We start from the raw sequence: 21,475 nt of genomic DNA on the forward strand, positions 1-21,475 counted from the left end.
TCGTCCCCACGAAAAATCTATAAAAAAAAATAAAATTAACCACCGTTGTTTTTATTGGATGAAGGCGTTGATACGAACTGTAGCGGTTTCTGCGATGCGCGTGCACTGAGCGCAGCGGGCGTCATCTGGGGGGGGGCGGGGCTACCGCCGTGTGGATCTGTCACATTTCAAGGCATGCAACCAACACACCAATGTTCAACGTGCTCGTACCATTTCTTTCACAATGTTTTAGCTGATGCTCTTGCAGTGCGTGTGTGTGTGTGTGTGTTCCTTTGTGTAGTGTGTGTGTGTGTGTGTCAGGAAGTCTGCCGTGCTTTATTTTCTGTCGTGTCATTATAATATACTTAACATGTCTCAATGTGCAAGAAAGCAGCAGCATCTATTATTTTCTCGTATTTCTTTTGAAGGAAAAAAAAAAAAGGACTAAAAGAATAAAAATAAAAAACAAAGTAAATCAAATGTTCACTGAGGAGCGGGCGACTTCCTGATGAGTTGATGTGAATGAATGTTTTTTTTTCTCTTCTTTTTTCATTTGTTTCTTCAATTTTTGTTCAAAAAAAAAAAACAGAACAGCAGCAGCTGCCGATGTTGTCCAGACGTGGTCCTGGTGGCTCCTCCCCCTTTCCCCCCCCCCCTCCCCTTATACTTCTGCACCCCTTTCCTCAGGCCTCCTGGGGGGCAGGCCTCTTGAGGTCCCTGATCTGTTTGACCAGGTAAGTCTTTTCGTCGTTGAACTGTTCGTCCTCCGTTCTGTCGTTCTGGAACTTGCTGAGGAACTCGATGAGCTTGGTTTGGTTCTTCAGCAGGATGTCCAGGATGGGCTGCGTCTTGTTGGGGTTGGCCACAAACACCTGGTGGTTGGCGGAGGAAGAGGAGGAAGAGGAAGAGGAGGACGTCAATACGAGCAGACGGTCTACATCTCTCTTGGTGCGTCGTAAAAGAAAAAAACTGAGATTTTACTCTTACCTTGAAAACGTGGAACGCCTCGAACTGGATGTTGCGGCTCTTGTCCCGCAGCAGGTTCATCATTAGTTTCAGGTTCTCCGGCCTGCTGATGTATTTCGTCATGATGGTGAAATTGTGCCGGTCGAGAAGCAACTCCCCCAGCAACTAGATCCGCAGAAATAAAACAGTCAATTTGAGTGTGTAACTTCCTTTTGCCTACTTTAAAAATGTTTTTAATTTATTCAGATTAAGATGAAAGTAGGGACTAAACTCTATTTTTAAAAAAAAGGGGCTTCAGAGGACTTAAAACCTGTAACGTGGTCCCACCACTAGATGGCGGTCACGACAAGGTGATGGAGGTGGAAGGGTTTATAGAAACCAAACACTACCAGACCCGGGTCTTTAAATAGCTCTCTTACGCCACTACACACTGTTCTCTGGCACGAACCGGGGCCCTTACCTTGAGGGACTGCCTTTTGGTCACGTAGTTTTCTGAGTGGAGTAACTTCTCATATTCACTGAAGAACTAGAGAGAGGAAGGAAGAGAGAGAGAGAGGAAAATAAGACATAATATATTGTGGGCCAGACGCGGAAAAGGTTCAGCAGTCGCAGGCCGAACAAAAATAAAATGGGGAGTTTAAAAAACAGTTATAATGCAAGAAAATCTGATTTTTTTAAAATTTATTTTCTATCAAAATCACTAAGCAACACGTTTGACATCAGTTGTTTACTTGTGTGCATATTTCTGTGTCTGCTGCTCCGACATTTAGTTTCAAATTAATTAAATACTTTTAAACTCTAATACAATACATGGCCTTTGTGCACACTTGAAATATTACATTAAAGTAAGTAAAAAGTTTAAAATACCTTTGTTATTTGGCCTATGGGGCCCCACTTAAAGATCACAATGTAAGATTTAAACTTTACATGTACAGGTCGAATATTAGGATTTAACAAAACAGGTAGAAATGGTACAACATTGGTTTCTGTGCCAGAAGGGTAAGACAGAGAATTATATAATTATTAGTCTTATTTCACTTAATTTAAGTGTTTTAAAAAGAGGGTCGTAGTTTGGCCACCTCAGATCTTTTAACATTTAATTCCACTAAAAGCTTTAAATGACTAGTAGGTATTGAAATAACGCAGCGGAGTAATTTCAGAGTAACACAATATTAATTAATTATTCTTTGTTCCATCTGCACTGATGAATATCTTTTTTTTTAAAAAGTAGAATCTTGTAGAATAACGGCGTACGATCCGTTTTGACATTCACTCGTTCAGTTGCCAATAAAAAAGGTCAGAGGTCATCATTTCGTCATGGCCACACTTTAATCCTCTCCATCTCACTTTGGGTGACTCTACTGGCCTCGAGTGGGGACTTACTCTGTCGTAATGCTGCTCCAGGAACTCGGCACTCAGTAGCTTGTGTCTTGTGAGGAGGTCCTGAAAAAATAAAAATAAAGGAGTGCAGATCATGAGAAATACATTCAGACTTAATGGGTCATCAGTTAGCCTCGTCCTATTTGTCTAATCTCTAAAGCGCATGCAGAAATAATCCTTAAAATTAGAAACCTGAAAACTCCCCCCCACCCCTCCATCAAAAGTAGAGAAAAACATGTTTTGGGTTACGGTTGTTATTAGTGATATTTATGGACATAATCCTTTTCAGAAATCATAGGACGACTGGTTTATCTGTGTTTGAAAATAAATCCTTTATTGGACGAAATAAAAATGTGTCCACAAAGATAGAAGTCTGGACAATCAGCAACCTACTGGTAGTGGTTTAAAATTATAACATTACTTAATATGATTTAATCTAAACTAAAACTACATTAAAAAGGACATTTTGACAGCCACTGTGCTTCTTCTGTTTTGAAGAATTAAGAGGCCGATTCACGACTGCTCTAGTGGTGCATTCAGGTACCGAAATCGTGGCATATAAACACCGTCTTTTCCCCCCCGTCATAAACAGCTCAACCTCTAAATATGTTAAGTGTCAATGTGTCTTTATTTTATTTTTTGCAATTTCTGCAGCAGCAGCACGTGCTTGCAGCCAAAAATGTGCTGCTTGAGTCATCCTGTTAATTACAATGTTTAAAACACACTCTACCGTCAACCCGGTAGCAGCGGAGGAGGAAGAGAGATAAGACGACTTACTTTGAAAGTGGCAAATGCGTCTGAGGCGATGTCGAAGGTGGACATCTCCACGTATCTGAAGAAGTCATAAAACTGCTCCGACCACAGCGTGATTTTGGCCAGCGGTTCGTGTCTGATGCACTCTCTCAACATGATACCGCAGTTCAGGGCGATCTCCGGAGACTCGTACCTGCACGAGACGACATGCGACAAGGACTCATCGTTTAGGAGCATACTACACACACACATTAATTTATTGATACCAAATAATTTTAGAAAATTAGGGTTAAATTGATGTTCTGTTGAAATGTGTTTTAAAAAGAAGCCAGGGCAAAGACCTGCAAATTCCAATCAGTGTATATATTGCCTGCTCTTTTCAATAAGGGGAGAACATAAAATAAAAGAAGGTCTATACAGATCAAGCGGTGCATGGTTCCTCCTCTGTGTGCCTTCTTCGTACCCTTTGAGCAACATGAAGAGGATGTTCTGCTGGGTGCAGAGGTACTCCACCGTGGGCGTCCGGGTGCCTATCTGACGCCTCAAGATGTTGTTGAAGATTTGAGCCACGTCTTTCTTACCCTGGAGGCAACAGATAAAGTATGAGTAAAAAAGGCACGATGAAGCAGAGAGAGAGAGAGATAGATATATATAAATAAAAAGGTATTCATAGTGTCCGTGCAGTTCTAAACTTAAACCAAGGCCCCTTATACAAATGTGACAATAATTCAGCATGCACACCAAATGTGTGCACGACTAAAATGTTGAATCACTTTCATATATTTCCATGTGGCACGCTTGTGTGATTTGCGAATTATTTCACCATATATTTGTTTCTAGGCAGCGAGGGTAAAAGAGGAAGAGAGTGATCGCACAACACAATGAGTCACGCTGTGATAGGGTGAGTCAGGGAAGGCCTGCAGCAGCAGCACCGGGCGGACATATTGCAGGGAGACGGGAGTTTGCCCACGTATCACCAAAGGGCAGGTGTGTACATTTTTCAAAAACCACACGCATCCCCTCACGTACTCACCTCAAAGTCGATGAGCTGGAGGTCTGCTACTAGTGTGCTGAGCAGGCCACTGTTGTAGAGCTCCTGGGCAAGCTGGGCCACGGCTTCCGTTTGGGGCTCTTTCTCATTTGTCCCATACAGGATCTCCTTCATGGCCACCAAGCTTTTTGACACCTCCTCTGTGGCCTAAAAACATAAAACAACGTTACGTCATTTCAATTTGTTCAACCCCACCAAACAAGAGGGACGACGGAGGCGATGAATCCCCAAAAGTGAAGAACGGGTGAATGTCTGCGAGATTCGCCCCACCTTCTCGGCCTTTTTGTCAGAAATGTCGTGCTTCTCGAGCACCGTCATGCTGTCCTTAAGGTTCTTGACGATGTCCGCCGGCGACTTGTGGGACTTGCCAAAGGGGAAAGGCATGGCGGAGAGTTACCACGGGCAACCAGGCAGTGGTCTGTCCACCTGAACGAATGAAACGTTAAGACGTTATGAGAGCCTGTGAAGACTAAAGGACTGCTGACATGAGAACATGTAGAAAGAAAGGGCAGAGGCAATAATAATAATAATATCAACAGACCAATGACACAAACAAAACATATCTTTGTGGTGTGGTGGGTGATAACAAATATACAGCCAGTGACTCGCATATGAATCACACTTGTGCTGATGATAACATAGCAATGATACCATGCACGTCTGGGCAAAGGCCAGACGTGCATGGTAACAAAACAACAACTTAAGAATGATAACAGTAGTATCACGTGTTAAGCTTTACCCTTTACAAAACACTTTTTATAAAGGGTTTTAATGGACATAATGAAGAAAAAAGAAGAAATATTGGGACATGTTATGTATTAAACAATGTAAATTAACCACTTGTCTATTAAATTACATCCTTTTCTCAATTAACACTATCATTCACGCTGCCACACCCCTACCCGTAACTCATTGCTCATGGATTAAACCACAGTCAAGTAGCTATTGTTGCATTATACCGTCTCAATATTTCATTTATACCTCCGCATCACTGTTGTGAATCACCAAGGCCAAAGGTAGAATACACCTTGTGATAGTATATTTTGCAATACTGGGACGGAAGTATTTATACATACACGGCGCCTTTTTTTAGGGATGTACTTTCCTATTATATCGTCCAAAAAAAAGCTCCCGTTAGTTTGGACGTCTTGTTCCAAATGTACAAAGGAGATGTAAATAACTTGTGAATGTTCTAGATCAGATGACATTTAATGCTTCATTGAAAAGTACATCCGTGTGAATTTTATGGTAATTGTCATTAAATGATTAACCAAGCGATGTTTACCATTACGTGGGTCTAATTGCACAATGACGTAGCCTCGGCCCTTTGTATGACCCGCTCCCTGAACAGCAACTAACAAGTCTGAATAAACATCTCGTCATCTAAAAAAAAACAACAACAAAAAAACGTACAATACTTTAACTAATAAACTAATTTAGCTAAATAAACACACACACACCCTTGAGTCTCCCAACTATACAAAAAGCCTCGAAAACCCAAGATAAAAACAATATCTCACTGCTGCTCCTATTTAACTGGGTTTCAAGGACCCCTTATCTACTCGACCCACCCAACAACCCACCTTACGTAAAAACAATGGGGCAAAAGGCGAATCTTTACGAGCAAACAAGACTTACGGTCAAGGCCATCGCACAGCAGCAGCCCAAATGTGCTCCTTTTTTTTCATACATTGTGTGAAGTAGGATGACTATTCTCAAAAACTTAAAGACAGAAAACCCAATAAAACTAATCCCAGTACCATGATCCATTTTAGTAGAGCCATTATTCCCATTTAAACATGCTTAACCAGTACGATGCCAAGGTTAGCCAAAACTAGTCAATTAGTCACTTAGAGCTACTGATCTATCAGCCTGTCACCAACCTGTTGTCCGGCCCAGATCCTCTAAACTCAAAACCCTGGAGCAGTCACCCGGGTCCTCTTATAGTCTTGACGGGGAGTCCGCATTTAGAAAAGCAACTCTGAAGGCCAGGAATATATACACCGAGCAGCAAGTGGGCGGTGCATTCCGCTGTTCGTATACGATGCGTCATGTGTGTGTGTGACTGGGCTGAATTATGAAACGGTGACCGGAGACGCACATCTTTAATAAATCTGAACACACCTCGATTTCAACACGGTGGCCAAATCCTGTCTGTCGCGAAAGACTAATGCTCGTTAGTGAGGGCCAAGCATGCCCCCCCCCGCCCGCCCCCCTCCCTCGCTCCTGACCCGCTTCAGTGCCAGTGACGCAAATAGGAGTGAAGCATATGGCAGGGTCACAATCAGCTGGTCGAGCAACAATGAAACCCGGAGTGCTGTCAAGACGTGCGGACTTGATCCCACTGATCAAACATTGAATACAAAAAAGACAGCTCTTTTAAAAAGAAGTCGTGACCCACCAGAAAAAAAACAAAAACAAACAGAAGTGTCAGAAAACAAGGCTCAACCCCCCCCCCCTTCACCTGTCAGCAAGCGAGCCACCACTAAGTGCAGTCGTCTAGCTCATGTACACACTATTCACCCCGTCACAATGTATTCCTACAAGTATTGGTGTTCGGACAGGTAGACCCAGGTTATGCGCGAGCGGGTCAACGTGAAGCACCGCCCCTCTCTGTTGTCCATGCCTGGTTTGTGATGGTGTGAAGCCTGCCAACTTTGCGCAATGCTAACAAAATGGACACTCGCTGGCTTGAGGTTAATTACAAAATGCAAATGCAACTTTAAAAATGCAGAGCAGCGCGTGCTTCGGCTTCCCTTCTCCACGGCTTACTTCGTACGGGGTTTGTGTGAGATATCGTGGCGTGTGAGCTCTTAATCACTGTCCACCAAACAACAGTGCTAGCTCGCTAGCTAGCTTGCTTCTGGAAGTGTGTGTGTCGACACACAAGAAGGCCTCGGCGGGGCGAACGCGTACAAACCCTCCACATATGCTTTTAATTATCATTAGCTTTATTTATTTTTAAACGATTACATTTGCGGGGAGGCAACTTGAGTTTTAATTGCCAGATTCGCAACGGAGCGTTTGTATCGGTAGCGGCAGCTAGCATAACGTTAGCCCCCGGGCCTGGCAGTCACCCCCTCGCGCTAGTAGCCTCGCGCTCATCCCAGTATACATAACGCTACATATATAAATATATATATATAAAACGTTACCTTTTAATGGCTCTAGTTTCCCCCAACTCAGATGCTCCTTGGAACAAAAAAAAACCGGCTTATTTTTCCTTGTTCGCCGCCTCCCCTTTATTGTTTCCTAGTTCTTTCTCTGAGCTCGACTGGTAACGTTTGCGAGCGTAGCCGTTGTCGCTGCAGCAGCGTCGGTCTACCGCCTCTTCCGGCCGTCTGGTGTCACGGCAACGAGCGGCTGCGCGCCCCGCGAGGACGTCAGGTGACCGCACGAGGGCGCGCTCACCCCGTGGACATGGGAGCTTCGCTGCTCGAGCGATCTTTTTATTTATTTTATTTATTTTATTTATTTTATTTATTTTATTTATTTTATTTATTTTATTTATTTTATTTATTTTATTTATTTTATTTACTTTATTTATTTTATTTATTTATACTATTATTCTTACTATTTATTTATTTATTTATTCATCATTCTTTATTCAACAGTTACACATGGACACTTTCCTAAATTATCAATAAGAAAAGGCAAATATATATTTTAACTAACATGCCAGGGGGGGGCAACCGCAATGAAGATTAAATAGACAGAACAAAAGCATAAATGACAAAAATAAAAGCACAAACTATGATTGTATAATTACAAAAATACACCATGTAAGATAAGATCAGATAATCCTTTATTAGTCCCGCAGAGGGGACATTTACAGGATTACAGCAGCAAAGGGGTTAAAGTGCACACTAAGACAGTGGGATCAATATAACAACAGTAAATAAAACAGTCTACGGTAGCTGAATAATATATACACTATACAGTAATATGTACACACAAGCAGAATAAATATGGCTATTTCCACAGTGTATTGGTATTAATATTGCACAGGTTGATTGAATGAAGTGATTTAAAAAAAATGCACCATATAGCTGTTTGCAATAATGCCTGATACGCTACAGTTATTTAAATTATGGATTTTTTTGTCATATATTGTTTGTTACTGTTACTTGTTATTGAACATGAAGCATGTGGCACAATGTAATGATTCCTAAAGCTTTCACTTTAGTAGCACTTAAATGGCACTTACGGATAGTACTCTGTAGTTTAACGTTATTGAAGAAATTGTACTTGCTTGATTCTTGTTGTTCTGAGTTTGGACTCATGGTTTAATGCACTTATTGTAAGTCGCTTTGGATAAAAGCGTCAGCTAAATGACATGTAATGTAATGTAAAGCCTCTTCCTTCATACATTGGTGCCCTGGCGCCCTCCTGTGGGCTAATCTGGTCCTGCATCCAACACTGCACATTTTGTTTTCGTATTATTTCCTGAAGTTTTAATTGGCTTAAAATGTAACTTTCAAAATCAGTAAAGACAAATGACTTAGATAACAGATACTTTAAAAAAAAAAAGAAGTATATTCTGCCTATATCCTGCGTTCCTCCACCTCTGTGCATTGTGTGTACGGTATGACTGGCCCTACGTTTGCTTTGTAGTAATTCAGATGAATATGCTAGTACTAGGGCCCATGGTTATAGTGTGCATATGGCCCATAGTTATAGTGTGCATATGGCCCATAGTTATAGTGTGCATATGGCCCATAATTATAGTGTGCATAGGGCCTGTCATAATAGTGTACACTAGGGCCAATCATAATAGTGTGCACTAGGGCCCATATAGTGTGCATAGGGCCTGTCATAATAGCGTGGACTTTGTGTGTGTGTGTGTGTGTGTGTGTGTGTGTGTCCTACATGTCATGTAAGGAAATTGATTACAGTAAAACTCAAAATTCTTATAGTTAATGTCGTTTCCCATGGCGACCACTACAAAAAGGAAGTGGCTAACCAGGTGTCTGCCTGACTGTGACGCTTCTCTGACATTCCGATCTAATTCATTGATCTGTTTGCATCTTTGCAGTAATTGATTACACCTGGCTACAGCCCTGATCATTCATTGGTCGCGTGCCAACGTGTCCCCGCCCCCCTCTCCTCCCCCTCCCCCCTCTCTCTGGAGGCTATGACGCTCTTCATGCTGATTAGGTTTGAATGAAAAGCGGCCTTTGTTCGGCTCCGGTTCCCACGACCCGCTGCATTCGCCTGGCGGTCGCGTGGCTCCCCCGAAACAGGGGCCCGCGCGCTCGAAGGGGCCTGGAGGTGGGGACATCTGGTCACTCCGACATCTGCTCGCTGTAACAGTTAAGAGCAGATGTCTGACTTTAGAAAACACGCAGAGGGATCAAAGCGAGCTGCGAGCTGCGAGTGTTGAGGAGCTGACTCTCCTGCATCCAGCATGACACCATCTATATATATATATATATATATATATATATATATATATATATATATATATATATATATATATATTTACTTATGTGCATCATAACATCGGTATGCATTGAACCCAGTAAACAAACTCTCAAGCTGGGAATCGAACCGCAAACCTGAGCACAATAACAGAAGATTTAACTTTATCAATCCCAAAGGAAATTCGTGTGTCATAGTTTGATTAAAACCATAAGAAATAGAAATATAAACATATACAATAGAGTATTGAGTTATGAATTAAGTATAAAAACACCATTGGATAAAATAGCAATAAGAGTGAAGAGAGTAAAAGAGTAAATATAATTCAACTAAAATAGATGAAGTACATAACAACAACCTAATATATTATTAGACAAGTAATAATATTGTATCTGTTTGTTGTTTACCATATGTACTTTATTTACTGTATTTATTGTGGTTATTATATTTATTATTATATTATATTTTTTAATTTATATTTAATTATTATTTTCTATTTTTTGTAATTCTTTTATTTTTTTATTTAATTTATATTTATATATTTTTTAATTTTAATTTTAATTTATATGCACCTTTCACCAAGTCAAATTCCATGTGCAACGTATTGGCCAATACTTAATACATCATTCTGATTCTGATATAAAGTGTTTATTAGAAGTACACTAATATACCAGTGCCCAATACCATGATATAGAAAAGTAATAAAAAGTAATATAATTTATTGAAAGTTACATTGCACATAATATGGTTATATGGTTCTCATAGGTCTGAAATGACCTGCATATATAGTGACGTATTGCATCAACTCGTCAAGTGTAGTGGTTTGTACCACACCTGTATCTCCAGAGGGGATCCTCCATACATGCAAACCAATAGCTCAGGGGCAGACACATATTCTCAAGTGATTTGTCGGTCTATTGTGTCTGTGAGGGAACAGGTTCGGCCCCTTGTTGTGCAGGTACACCGTGTAATGCTGCACGGTAACTGCACACTAGTGTTCCTCCCTGGGAGAAGAGGAAACTGCAGGTTTGTTGTTGGGTGGAGAGCGAAAGTGGGACGAGGGGGGTTTGGAGAGCAGCGCATTGGTTTCAGGCTGGACATCTGTTGCTTCTGAATATTTTGTATATATATATATATATATATATATATATATATATATATATATATATATATATATATATATATATATACTTTCTAGGCCGGGTCCCTGGGTTATTGAATGGAGCCGGTGACCTGTCAGTCTTGACTGACGGGGAGCCCGTGTGTGGGAAAATCCCGCAGCCAAAAGAGTTGGCGCATTCACATGCTAATTGCGCCCCGATAAAAAAAAAAAAAAAGAGGGCCGTGCCGTGCCGCGCCGAGGGCCCTAGAGAGGACGCGCTGGGATTCAGTGTAGTAGAGGAGGAGAGGCACGAGCGCACAGGAACCCGAGAGAGAGAGAGAGGGAGAGAACAAGAGAAAGCATGACTGCTTCATCCATGGGGAGACATCCCAGTGCCAAGGAGGAGAGAAAGGTATTTGACGCTTTGGATATATCTACTGTACACATCGAATGTTCTCGTAATATAGGATGTCCACGTGCACCGTGCGCGGTGCCTCGCCATCCTGCACCGCCTCCCGTGACGGACGCGTTGCTCTCCCTGCCCCCTTTACAGCTGAGGAAGCCGCTCATTGAGAGGAAGCGACGGGAGAGGATCAACAGTTGTCTGGACCAGCTGAAGGACACCGTGGTCGGAGCCTTCAGACTCGACGTGAGTATTGCCCCCTCTCGCGCGCGCGTCTCGTGCCCTCTCTCTCTCTCTCTCTCTCTCTCTCTCTCTCTCTCTCTCTCTCTCTCTCTCTCTCTCTCTCTCTCTCTCTCTCTCTCTCTCTCTCTAGGACAACAAGTACAGACTTGGGAGTTAACTTCAAAGGGATGCTCGTCTCTCCACAGCAATCCAAACTGGAAAAAGCCGACATCCTGGAGATGACAGTGAAGCATCTGCAAAACATCCAGAGCATTAACCGCAACGGTGAGGACCACGTGGGGTTGTGTGTGGATTATCATTGGTGAGGGCACACATTACGTCATGCGTGCCCTTCCTTGGGGTTTAAAAAAATGGGTTATAAGTTAGCACATGAAATGACCTCATTGGCCATACATATATATATATATATATATATATATATATATATATATATATATATATATATATATACACTGCATATATATATAGTTAATTTAAATTGTGTTGTACAAGATAAAGTATCACTGTGCAGCTTCCTGCAACAGTTGAAGCTGTTTTTTTGGATGCATGTTGCACTGTCACCACCACCAGGGGTTGCTATAACTTCACACTCCTCCCCCCCCCCCCCTCCCACATATTTTTTTCTCCCCCAGACCCCTCATTAGGCCTGGAGGCCCAGCAGAAATACAGCACGGGGTACATCCAGTGCATGCACGAAGTCCACAACATGCTCCTCGCCTGCAACTGGACGGACAAGACTCTGGGCTCCCGCCTGCTCAACCACCTGCTCAGGTCCCTGCCCAGGTCCGCCGCCGACGAGCGGGGGCCCCCCCGGGCCTCACCCCCCCGCAGGCTTGATGTCCCTCACCCCGGCTCGCCCCTCGGAGGAGACCCCCAGCTCCAGAGAGAGGGCCCGACCCGCCAGCAGAGGCCGGCGCTCCGCAGCTCCCACCTGGGGACGCTGGAGATGTGGAGGCCCTGGTGATCTTTATTGTTGTTAGGCCATCCTCTTGTTATGTATCTTATAGATATGCGGCTCAGAAGACAAACGTGGGGGCAGTGTTGTTCCAGTTATTATCGTAGGTGTGCTATAGTGACTCTATGCAGACCTTTACCCAGTACTTCCCTTCAGAAGTCGACTTCTCGTAGCCTGCATTGTAGAAGGCTCTTATTAATCTTTCTTGTATTTATTCTATTAACTTGCTTTATTTATTTGATATCATAAGGCATGGACTTAGACCTCGGCATTGTGTAGATTTGTATGTCTTCCTCCTTTCGATGTATGATTAACCCAAATATTAATAATAATAAAACTGATTGTACACTGTGAACTGGTCTGGTTCATGTTCAGCTGCCTTTTTGGAAATGACTGCTATGACATGTAACAGCTTCATACAAGGAGACCCAAACTGTTTCAGGTTGTTTACCAATATAATCCAACAAATATAGATATGGAAATATAATCAGCCTGGCTTTAGACACATAGAATCAACAGTACTGTTCCTAATTTTAAAAAAGAAGGTAATAACCAGACTAACTATATCAGTTTACATAATTTGAAGGTCAAAGGTTGCATTTATCAGTATCTGTTATATGTACCATTTAAATCCAATGTCATATAATGACTGGGGGGGGTGAGTCACCGCATATTTATGATCCGATTGTGCAGCTCGACGCTTCTCTTTTCGCCCCGTTGTCTTAATGGATGCGACTGCAAACACAGAGCATGCGTCACCACGTTTTGCAGCAGCAGGCCGGTTGTTTTCAGTAAATAAACTCAGGTGAATTCCCTCACCTGCCCAGCAATGAAATGTCACACGAACAACAAAGTGTCGTCTGCAAATATTCTGTTAAAGGGACAGTGAAAGGAGGTTCTTTTGGTCCCCGTTTTGAGGCGTCGTAGTATAGGAAAAAGCACAGGTGACAATGGCTCTGTTCTATTCGACTGCCCCCAGGCAGCGAGGGAGCGTGCACAATGCCCGGACCCTGAAACCGGAGCAGCTAAATGGTATTCAGCCGTCCTTCATTCATTCCTCTAAGTTTGGTATCAGCAGGCTTTTATTATTAAAGGTGTCTGTATAGTTTGAGTTTAATGTGCTGAGGTTTTTCTTTTAGATGTCCAGTTAATTGTTTACGCCTGTGCTTTTTCCTGAAGTGCCTAAAATGAAATTTAAAAAAAAATTGATAGCATGGATTCCACACAGTTGTGGCTCACTGTAACACTTTACTAGCCATCCTTAATGGTATTTGTGCTGGTTTAAGGCAGCAATATAGAAAGTGCAGGCACGGTATAGAGAGCTTTTTCAATGTACAATGTTAGTAAAATATATATGCTGCACCCACATAATGATGTGTGTGCTTAGCGTGCACTGGGGACCATCATAACAATGCCACTGGTCCCAATGAAAACTGTTTGCAGGGAGGTGACATTTTGAGAGACATTCGTCTCTAGCACCCAAAATACATTTAAACATCACCTCTGTGATAGAAATAACAGAGAATGGCATCTAAAGATCTGCATGGGGCACTAAACTCAAACTATATCTTTCTTTGTTTTCCAGTTTGGGGCGAACTAACCCTTTCATTTTGTGGCTTATGAATAATGAATACGTTTACTAATAAAGATGTAATTCATCATTGGGTTTAGAAACGTGCACATTATGGCCCATTCTCCCGCTATTATTGCCGTTATGATTGACCGCCACATGGATCTGCAGGCAGCAGGTCTGAAGAGAGGAAGAGATGAGGGGGGGGGGGGGGACCCAGGGACCCTCAGCGTATAGCTCACCAACAAAAGCGCGAGCCGAGACAGCTGCTCCCTCCACAGTCCACACCATTAAAGATCTGGAACAGGGATCTGAGGGTGGCGAGGTGCCAGACCCCCCACCCCCGCCCCCCTCCACTTGAAAAGGTCTGAAACTCTTCCTTCTTTTTTTAGGGACACTATAGAGCTCAGTGGCGCTTTTTGGTTGCAGTTGTTTGTTTGTTTTGCGCAATTGTTGGAAAAACCGTGCGTAAAAAGCGGCACCTGAAGCCCACACACCATTGCATTTACCTGGAAGGTGGCACAGATGCCATATGCGTGGTCCCTTGTTATGAGCAGACATAACATGCTATATTGTGAGAGGAGGGGGGCGGGGTAATTTGCATGATAATACCGTGTACTAAACATCAATTAAAAGATGACAACTTCAAAATATGAACGGTGAGTGTGGGTTATTATATATATTATAACCATGTCGCGCGCATGCATGCAGCAGAGCACGCATGTACGTGAGAAATTCAGTTGCACACGAATCAGAAGCCAAACAAACGGAGAACAAACGAGGCGCGGGGGCAACACCTGTCGCTTTCTTTTGGAGAAGGGCCTTTAATTCCCCCGGATGATTCAGTTTGTTGGGACCGAGGGGCCAGCGGCGGCAGCAGCGGCGGCAGCGGCAGCAGCGGCAGCGGCAGCGGCAGCAGCGGCAGCGGCAGCAGCGGCAGCGGCAGCAGCGGCAGCGGCAGCAGCGGCAGCGGCAGCGGCAGCAGCGGCAGCGGCAGCGGCAGCGGCAGCAGCGGCAGCGGCAGCAGCGGCAGCGGCAGCGGCAGCAGCGGCAGCGGCAGCAGCGGCAGCGGCAGCAGCGGCAGCAGCGGCAGCAGCGGCAGCGGCAGCAGCGGCAGCGGCAGCAGCGGCAGCAGCGGCAGCGGCAGCAGCTGCCAACTGAAGGCATCGCGTTACAACCGCAACACACACACACACTCACACAAAAAAGAGAAAGAAAAAAAGAAACCAGCCGGTTAAATCTGCTGAAGCTCGGACACCAAACAGAAGTAGAAACGAAGACTGGGTCGGGCAGAGAAGAAAAAAGAAGAAAAGAAAGAGAAGCTGTAAATACAGAACTATTGAATAATAGTTAGTATAGTAATTATACGCCCAAACACACACACGATATGGTCACAAACACACACAAACACGTATTATATATAATAGTAATTATAACCTCCTATACATGCACGTTTCTCACTAATCACTATTGAATAGAATAATAGTCATACCGGTCGTATTAAAAACAAGTTATTGAAACATTAATCATAGAGTTTTATTTAAAATGTATGACTCTAACTAGACATATTCTGCACGGTAATCAATTGTGTGCAGCTGAATGGAAACCACACAGTTGATTCACTGTGGTTAAAAAATATATTATAATATATTTTTAAAAAAACAGTGCGCTCGGGCCCCTAACACAACAAACTATCTGGGTTAAAGCCCATGCAGCTCCTCCGGGCGCAGGTCGGGGCTGACCGCAGACAAAGGGAGCGGGCGCTCATTGGCTCCGGCCGTGTGCGCGCTCCGTTGTCCCCCCCCCCCCCCCCCCCCCCCCTCCCCTCCCCTCAGCGAGAGAGCAGCTCAGCCCCTATTCACATGCTAATAAGCCCCTATAAATACTAACAACAGCCACTCAGCGCCAGCAGCACGTCTCACTAGGACTGCACAATAAACACAGGGCGCCTCGCCTGCGAGTTTGTGGATTTTTTTTTCTTCTGCTCTCCTTGTAACCGGTTCCGTTTGCCAGCTGCCCCCCACACACCCCCACCTCCCCCTTCGCAGCCGGGAGAGAAAGAAAAGAAAGCAGCAGTGGGAGAAGCCCACAGAAGCGGCGATCCAACCAACATGGCCCCCTCGGCTCGGCCCAGCAACCCCGGACTTGATACGGAGGAAGATGAGTCGGACTACGGGATCCAGAAAGGGGACAGAAAGGTACCTGCTGGCGGCCCCGCGGGCACCCTCTGGGCACCCTCTGGGCACCCTTTGGACACCCTTTGGCGGTGACGCACTTGTCACGCCGCTGACAGTCTGTAGTGCATGTTTAAGTGTCGCTGCTAACTGTTGATATATATATATATTGATTTGAGTTCCTTATTAGAAAGAAGCAGCTCTGCATCCACAGCTGAGGGTTTCCATGTCACTCACAGTGTGATCTTTGTGCGTGTGTGCAGACCAGGAAGCCGCTGGTGGAGAAGAAGCGGCGAGCTCGCATCAACGACAGTCTGCAGGAGCTGCGGACTTTGCTGGCGGACACGGACGTGAGTGTACGGCGCGGCGCGTGCGCACACAACGCAAGCCCATCCGGCAGCACACACCTTTTAATATAGCTCACCTGTGCAGCTGTACAGGTTCGTATCGTTGGTTCTGATCGGAGCGGTGTCGGTTGTTCCCCCACAGTTTCACTCCAAGATGGAGAACGCGGAGGTGCTGGAGATGACGGTGAAGAAGGTGGAGGATGTACTGAAGAACCGGACCCAAGGTGCGCACGACTTTGATCTTATCATCCGTGACACCTGAGGTCCACATCGTCTTGAAGGGATGTCATACCCGAAGGGATGTAATACTTCAACCTGAGATGGAGAGCAGTGGGGGTCACTAGACACGTTTCAGGGGTCACAGAGATCTTTAACAGAGGAGGAAAGTAGAAAGAAAAACATCTAAATTAACTACTTCAGGACTATTAATTCATAATAATGATAATTAATGAAACGAGGGGAAAGAACTCCCTGACGAGGGGTCACAGGTAGACGTGTCTTTGGATCACAAGACCAAAGCAGCCACTTCTTTAGAGGGAACACGAGTCATTCTGTGGTATCTAATCAAGAGGTTTGATCTGGTTGCCCGTGACAACCACCTGGATGGGCACCTGGCTTGCAGTCCCTTCACACTCTTTCCCCCTTCTCACCTCCGCAGAAACAGACGCACTCGGCCGAGAGGCCAGCGAGAGGTTCGCGGCCGGCTACATCCAGTGCATGCACGAGGTCCACACGTTCGTGTCCAGCTGTCCCGGGATAGACGCCACGGTGGCGGCGGAGCTCCTCAACCACCTCCTGGAGTGCATGCCCCTGAACGAGGACCACCTCCAGGACGTGCTGATGGATCTAATCACGGACGCTCCCGGGAGTAACGGCGGCGGCGGCGGCGGCGGCAGCACTTGGCGCGGCGGGGACGAGTCGCCGGCGCGCTCGACCCCGGCCTCGCCCGGAGGGAGGAGCGGGTCCGGCGGCTCGTCCTCGGCGCCGTCCCCGGCGCCCTCCGCCTCGTCCAGCGAGGACCTGTGCTCCGACCTGGACGAGACCGACAGCGAGCACAACCAGAGCTCCACCGAGGGCTCGGAGAACGGGGAGGCCCTGAGCATGCCCACCGTGACCTACCCGCGGTCCATGTGGAGACCCTGGTAGGAGGTCTGGGGGTCGTGGGGCCTCTTAACCGGAAAAAGGGGAAAAGTCCACTCAACAACTACAAAACTATTTGCGGTGGTGCAACCTGCATTTCATGTGCACTGTTTTTTGCAGATTATGCATGGATGTTTCTTCTGGATTCCCCACATTGACGTTCAATAACCAGTGCAGTGCATCCGCGGACCACGTGGCCTTTTTGTGGAGTGACCGTTGCTTTTTTTTTTCTCTCTCTCTCTCTTCACGACCGAATGCGAGGCAGAAGTTTAAATCCTGCCCCTCGGCATTCTGGGAAAATGTCGGAAATCACTCAGTAGAAATTCACTCCTCGGGGTGTTCAAGGTTGGTGTTTTCTTTTCTTTTATATCAAGCCCCCCCCCCTCCCTCTCCCATACTGTGGGCCTCCTGAAAGCACCGGGCCCCTCTGTTGTGACTTTTCTTTACACCTGGAGAGGCACGAAGACCTTCCTCTCCCTCGACATTCACTTATATCCCAACGAAGGACGGACGAGGAGCGAGCTCACGTTTACGCTTTTTTGATTTTGTGTCGATAACTCTTGTGTGTGTGTGTGTGTGTGTATATAGGATTTGTATGTGGAGAAAAGCTCTTTTAGAAAACCCGAGAAGTTTTTTTTGGCGATGCCTCTGATTAATATAAATATTTCTATTGTATTTCACGAAGGCCTGTAGTTCATCGGACCAGTAGCCTCATTCAGAATGACCACTTTATGTTGTATCGATGTCTAGAAATGTCTTGAGTTTTTGCTAAATAAAACGATGTAATTGTAACGCTGTCGCCTGATTGAATCAACAACGGAGAGTAAAAGTGTCACAATAAACAGGATTTTACAAAAAAAAAAATACTCACAAATCTGTGAGATGAAATATTGTCATTGGGCTTTAGGGAACATATTTAGGCTAATAAGCTCTTAAAAGCAATAAAGTGACCAAAAAACAGACAAATAAAAAAAGCTTTTTTGATCAGCTGTTCCTCACATAATGACCTTTGACCTCCTGAAAAAAGTCCATCTGGACAATTCTATCGTTAAAATGCATGAATGTAAAGATCATAACCCCTTTGAGATAATTGAGATATGGTCCCCCCCCCCCCCCCCCCACACACACTTCTTCCTGTTTTCACCTTCTCACCACGAGGACGCGCGGTGCGCGTGCGCACATGAAAGAGTCTCACCTCTTGTCCTAAGTGTCTTCGCTCTCACCTCGGCGACAATGAGCGCGTTAACAAAAGGGGGACGTTAGATCCTGTCTGGACTGCGTCTGGACCAGGTCTCGGGGTCTCTGAGGGTCTCAGATGGGGAACAAGTGGAATAACAACCGGAATATATATATATATTAAAAAAACATGTAGTATTTAAGTCATTATGTTGTCAGATGGAGTCCAGGAGGGATACTTAACACACCGAGGAGGAGATGGAGAGGTGGGGGTGCAGGTGGGGGGGGGGGGGGGGTTAGTTCACATGCTGGACCCGGGTGTGAACGTGGGAGGAAACACATTGAAGTGGGAGCGGACGACACACGGGGATCAAAGCTGCGGCCGTTTGACGGAGGAGCGTCAAAAAGAAGCCGGCGCAGCTGAAAGAGGGCGCACTACAAAGGGGCCGCGAGTCTTCAAAGGGGCGCGCGTGCGCACGCGCGCACACACACACACACACACGGGCTGTCTTCCTGACTGACACTTGATCATCGAGACTCCTGCAGGAGGAAGTGTGTTTTATTGACATGAAAAGTCGTTTTATTAAATGTTTAAAAAAAGAGTAAACTCAGTGTGATCAGAATATTAGAGGATGTTGCTATATTCGACTATTAAAAACACCTAAAAACCCTTAAAGTTTGCATCATTATGCATATTTATATTGTATATATATCCTCTAATGTTGCAGCTGGTCAGAGCTGAGTTGACCTACTTTATAGGGTTTATAGAGTTTGTTAGTCTTTAACAATGCAGACAAACAAAGCTCATTGTTTCTTTGTAAAACATTAAAAGAATACCTGTTTCTACAATAAGTCTTGATTATGTAAATGCAGGAGAGGTCAAGTGCATTATGTTTATTTATGTAGGATCCACACACACACACACGCACACACACACACACACGCACACGCACACGCATACGCATCTTCGCATTAACATTAAGTTCTCACCAACATCTCTGCAGCAGCTCCCTCGCTGAACATCCAGCTGGCAGCTGCTCTTTCCATTCAGCCGGTCTATTTTTAGACTCCTTGTAGAAAGATTACAGTGCACAATGTCCAGGAGGACATGCAACGTCCCCGAAACACACCGTGTGTGTGTGTTTGTGTGTGTTTGTGACCATATCGTGTGTGTGTGTGTGTGTGTGTTTGGGCGTATGGAAGGAAGCAGGTGGGTGGATGGGCGGGGATGTTAAGGAACCCCTCAGGCAAAATTTAATTTGAGTCACACCCCATTGTATATTGTTGAGAAGCATAGGCCTATTGTATAGTGTCTTTTGGTCATTATTATCCTTGTGTTTCTTTTTGATCCAAAGGGCTGTAAAATCAATCAAAATGTATACGATATAAATCTCTTCTGCTCAGGCCAACGTGAAAGAACAACGACGGGTCGACCGCGTCACCAGCTGTAGTCCTCAAAGAAAAAGGGGAAACAGAGAGGAGGGGGGTCCGACCGCATCAGCTGTGTGTGTGTGTGTGTGTGTGTTGTGAGCATGCATATGAATTCTGGAGGTCAAAGGTCAGCGGGATGCAACAGTTGGCGCCAGAGGGATTTTCAACGGCGGAGGCAAGGCATATGGCGCTGAAACAGATCCCTCCCAGGAGGGGGGGGGGGGGACCCGGTCATCCTCGGCACCTCGAATTTGGTCCTAAATAGTCACAAATCAGCTGATATCTTACAAAAATAGTTATTTTTTCGGTTTATCTGATATTCTTTCTTCTTCTTCCAGACCAACACATAGTAACACAAAAAAGAAAAGAAAAATCCTCACAGTCACGCCGCTTTTATTTCTGTAATTTTATTACAACTCTGTTTCTCAAACAGTACATCTTGTTGTTTTTTTTACCTACAAAACATTTTACACGACCGTACACGACATCATGTGCATTTACAGTTCAGGGTGCCCACCGGTGTGTGTGTGTGTGTGTGTGCCACTGATGTAGAAATGGAAAGTAAATACATATTACTCTCTTTCTTCGTGATGGGTTGTACACAGGTGGGCGTTGGGATGAGCCCCCCCTTGAGAAAAAGAGACAAAAGACTGAAGGTGGTGACGGGCGCCGGCCCCCCTCTGTGTGGTGTCCACAGAGACCCGGCAGTCCGAGCCCGTCACTCACCGGAATCACTGAAGTATCTGACCCGCCGTGTCCATTGGGTTTTACCCACACACACACACACACACACACACACACACACACACGTTCTGCTTACAGTAACATGACCTGGTTTTTTTATTTTCTAGGGTCCGTCCCTCAATGACAATCAGAAAGCTCTCGTTTTCACCATCAAAACTAAAAGAAATAAAAGAAAATTCAATAAATAAAAGTAAGGAATAAAAGAAATAAAAAATAAACGCAGCCAGCGAGATGCTCTCGGTCCAGTCTGAGCTACATTCACAAGCACTGCCTCAACTCTGTTCCCAGAAACTCCCATTGTTTACCTCAACTACACGGAGACCGGTTTCCCCTAATATCTCAATGCCGAGCGGACTTCCAGGTGCACCCGTGTCCACACTTACCGCGTAACAGAAGGTTACTGATTTAGTGCTACAGTGCCGAACGCTCGGTCCAAACCTCGGGCCGACGACGCGGTTATTGCGCAAATGCTCCGACCAACAGCTTCGAAAAAAAGTGATCTGTCGTTTTGCATAATGTATAAAAATTCCCAACTGATTACTGGCTGCACCATATCGACAGTAATACACATTTCTTCAGCTTTGACCTTGACTTGACCTCTCAACCTCTCACTTTCCTGCTGCTTTCATGTATCCCAGCA

General features: G+C 44.9%; 3 protein-coding genes across 6 annotated transcripts; 2 read left to right on the forward strand and 1 right to left on the reverse strand.

The window, feature by feature from the left end:
- Positions 1 to 360: 360 nt before the first annotated feature.
- cab39 (calcium binding protein 39) lies at positions 361 to 7,472 on the reverse strand. 4 transcript variants are annotated; one of them, XM_034548634.1, is made up of 9 exons: positions 7,285 to 7,472; positions 4,400 to 4,555; positions 4,112 to 4,276; positions 3,542 to 3,660; positions 3,103 to 3,271; positions 2,329 to 2,388; positions 1,406 to 1,471; positions 967 to 1,110; positions 361 to 851 (listed from the first exon to the last, which is right to left on the reverse strand). In XM_034548634.1, exons 2-9 carry the CDS (start codon positions 4,511 to 4,513, stop codon positions 663 to 665), a joined length of 1,026 nt encoding a protein of 341 aa, XP_034404525.1. In that variant the 5' UTR covers positions 4,514 to 4,555; positions 7,285 to 7,472; the 3' UTR covers positions 361 to 662. The 4 variants fall into 4 exon arrangements, with proteins under 4 accessions (XP_034404525.1, XP_034404523.1, XP_034404524.1 ...); XM_034548632.1 differs by having other exon boundaries at positions 3,497 to 3,660; positions 7,285 to 7,446; XM_034548633.1 differs by lacking the exon at positions 7,285 to 7,472 and adding an exon at positions 6,013 to 6,139.
- Positions 7,473 to 10,964: 3,492 nt separating this feature from the next.
- her8.2 (hairy-related 8.2) lies at positions 10,965 to 12,416 on the forward strand. The gene is made up of 4 exons (XM_034548910.1): positions 10,965 to 11,064; positions 11,206 to 11,301; positions 11,484 to 11,562; positions 11,931 to 12,416. The coding sequence occupies exons 1-4, from the start codon at positions 11,014 to 11,016 to the stop codon at positions 12,260 to 12,262; spliced, it is 558 nt and encodes a 185-aa protein (XP_034404801.1). The 5' UTR covers positions 10,965 to 11,013; the 3' UTR covers positions 12,263 to 12,416.
- Positions 12,417 to 15,737: 3,321 nt separating this feature from the next.
- Positions 15,738 to 17,812, forward strand: her13 (hairy-related 13). Its single transcript, XM_034548700.1, has 4 exons — positions 15,738 to 16,021; positions 16,261 to 16,347; positions 16,487 to 16,568; positions 17,003 to 17,812. The coding sequence occupies exons 1-4, from the start codon at positions 15,935 to 15,937 to the stop codon at positions 17,488 to 17,490; spliced, it is 744 nt and encodes a 247-aa protein (XP_034404591.1). The 5' UTR covers positions 15,738 to 15,934; the 3' UTR covers positions 17,491 to 17,812.
- Positions 17,813 to 21,475: the final 3,663 nt, after the last annotated feature.

Source organism: Cyclopterus lumpus, chromosome 13, assembly GCF_009769545.1.
Source record: "Cyclopterus lumpus isolate fCycLum1 chromosome 13, fCycLum1.pri, whole genome shotgun sequence".
Classification (NCBI taxonomy): Eukaryota; Metazoa; Chordata; class Actinopteri; order Perciformes; family Cyclopteridae; genus Cyclopterus; species Cyclopterus lumpus.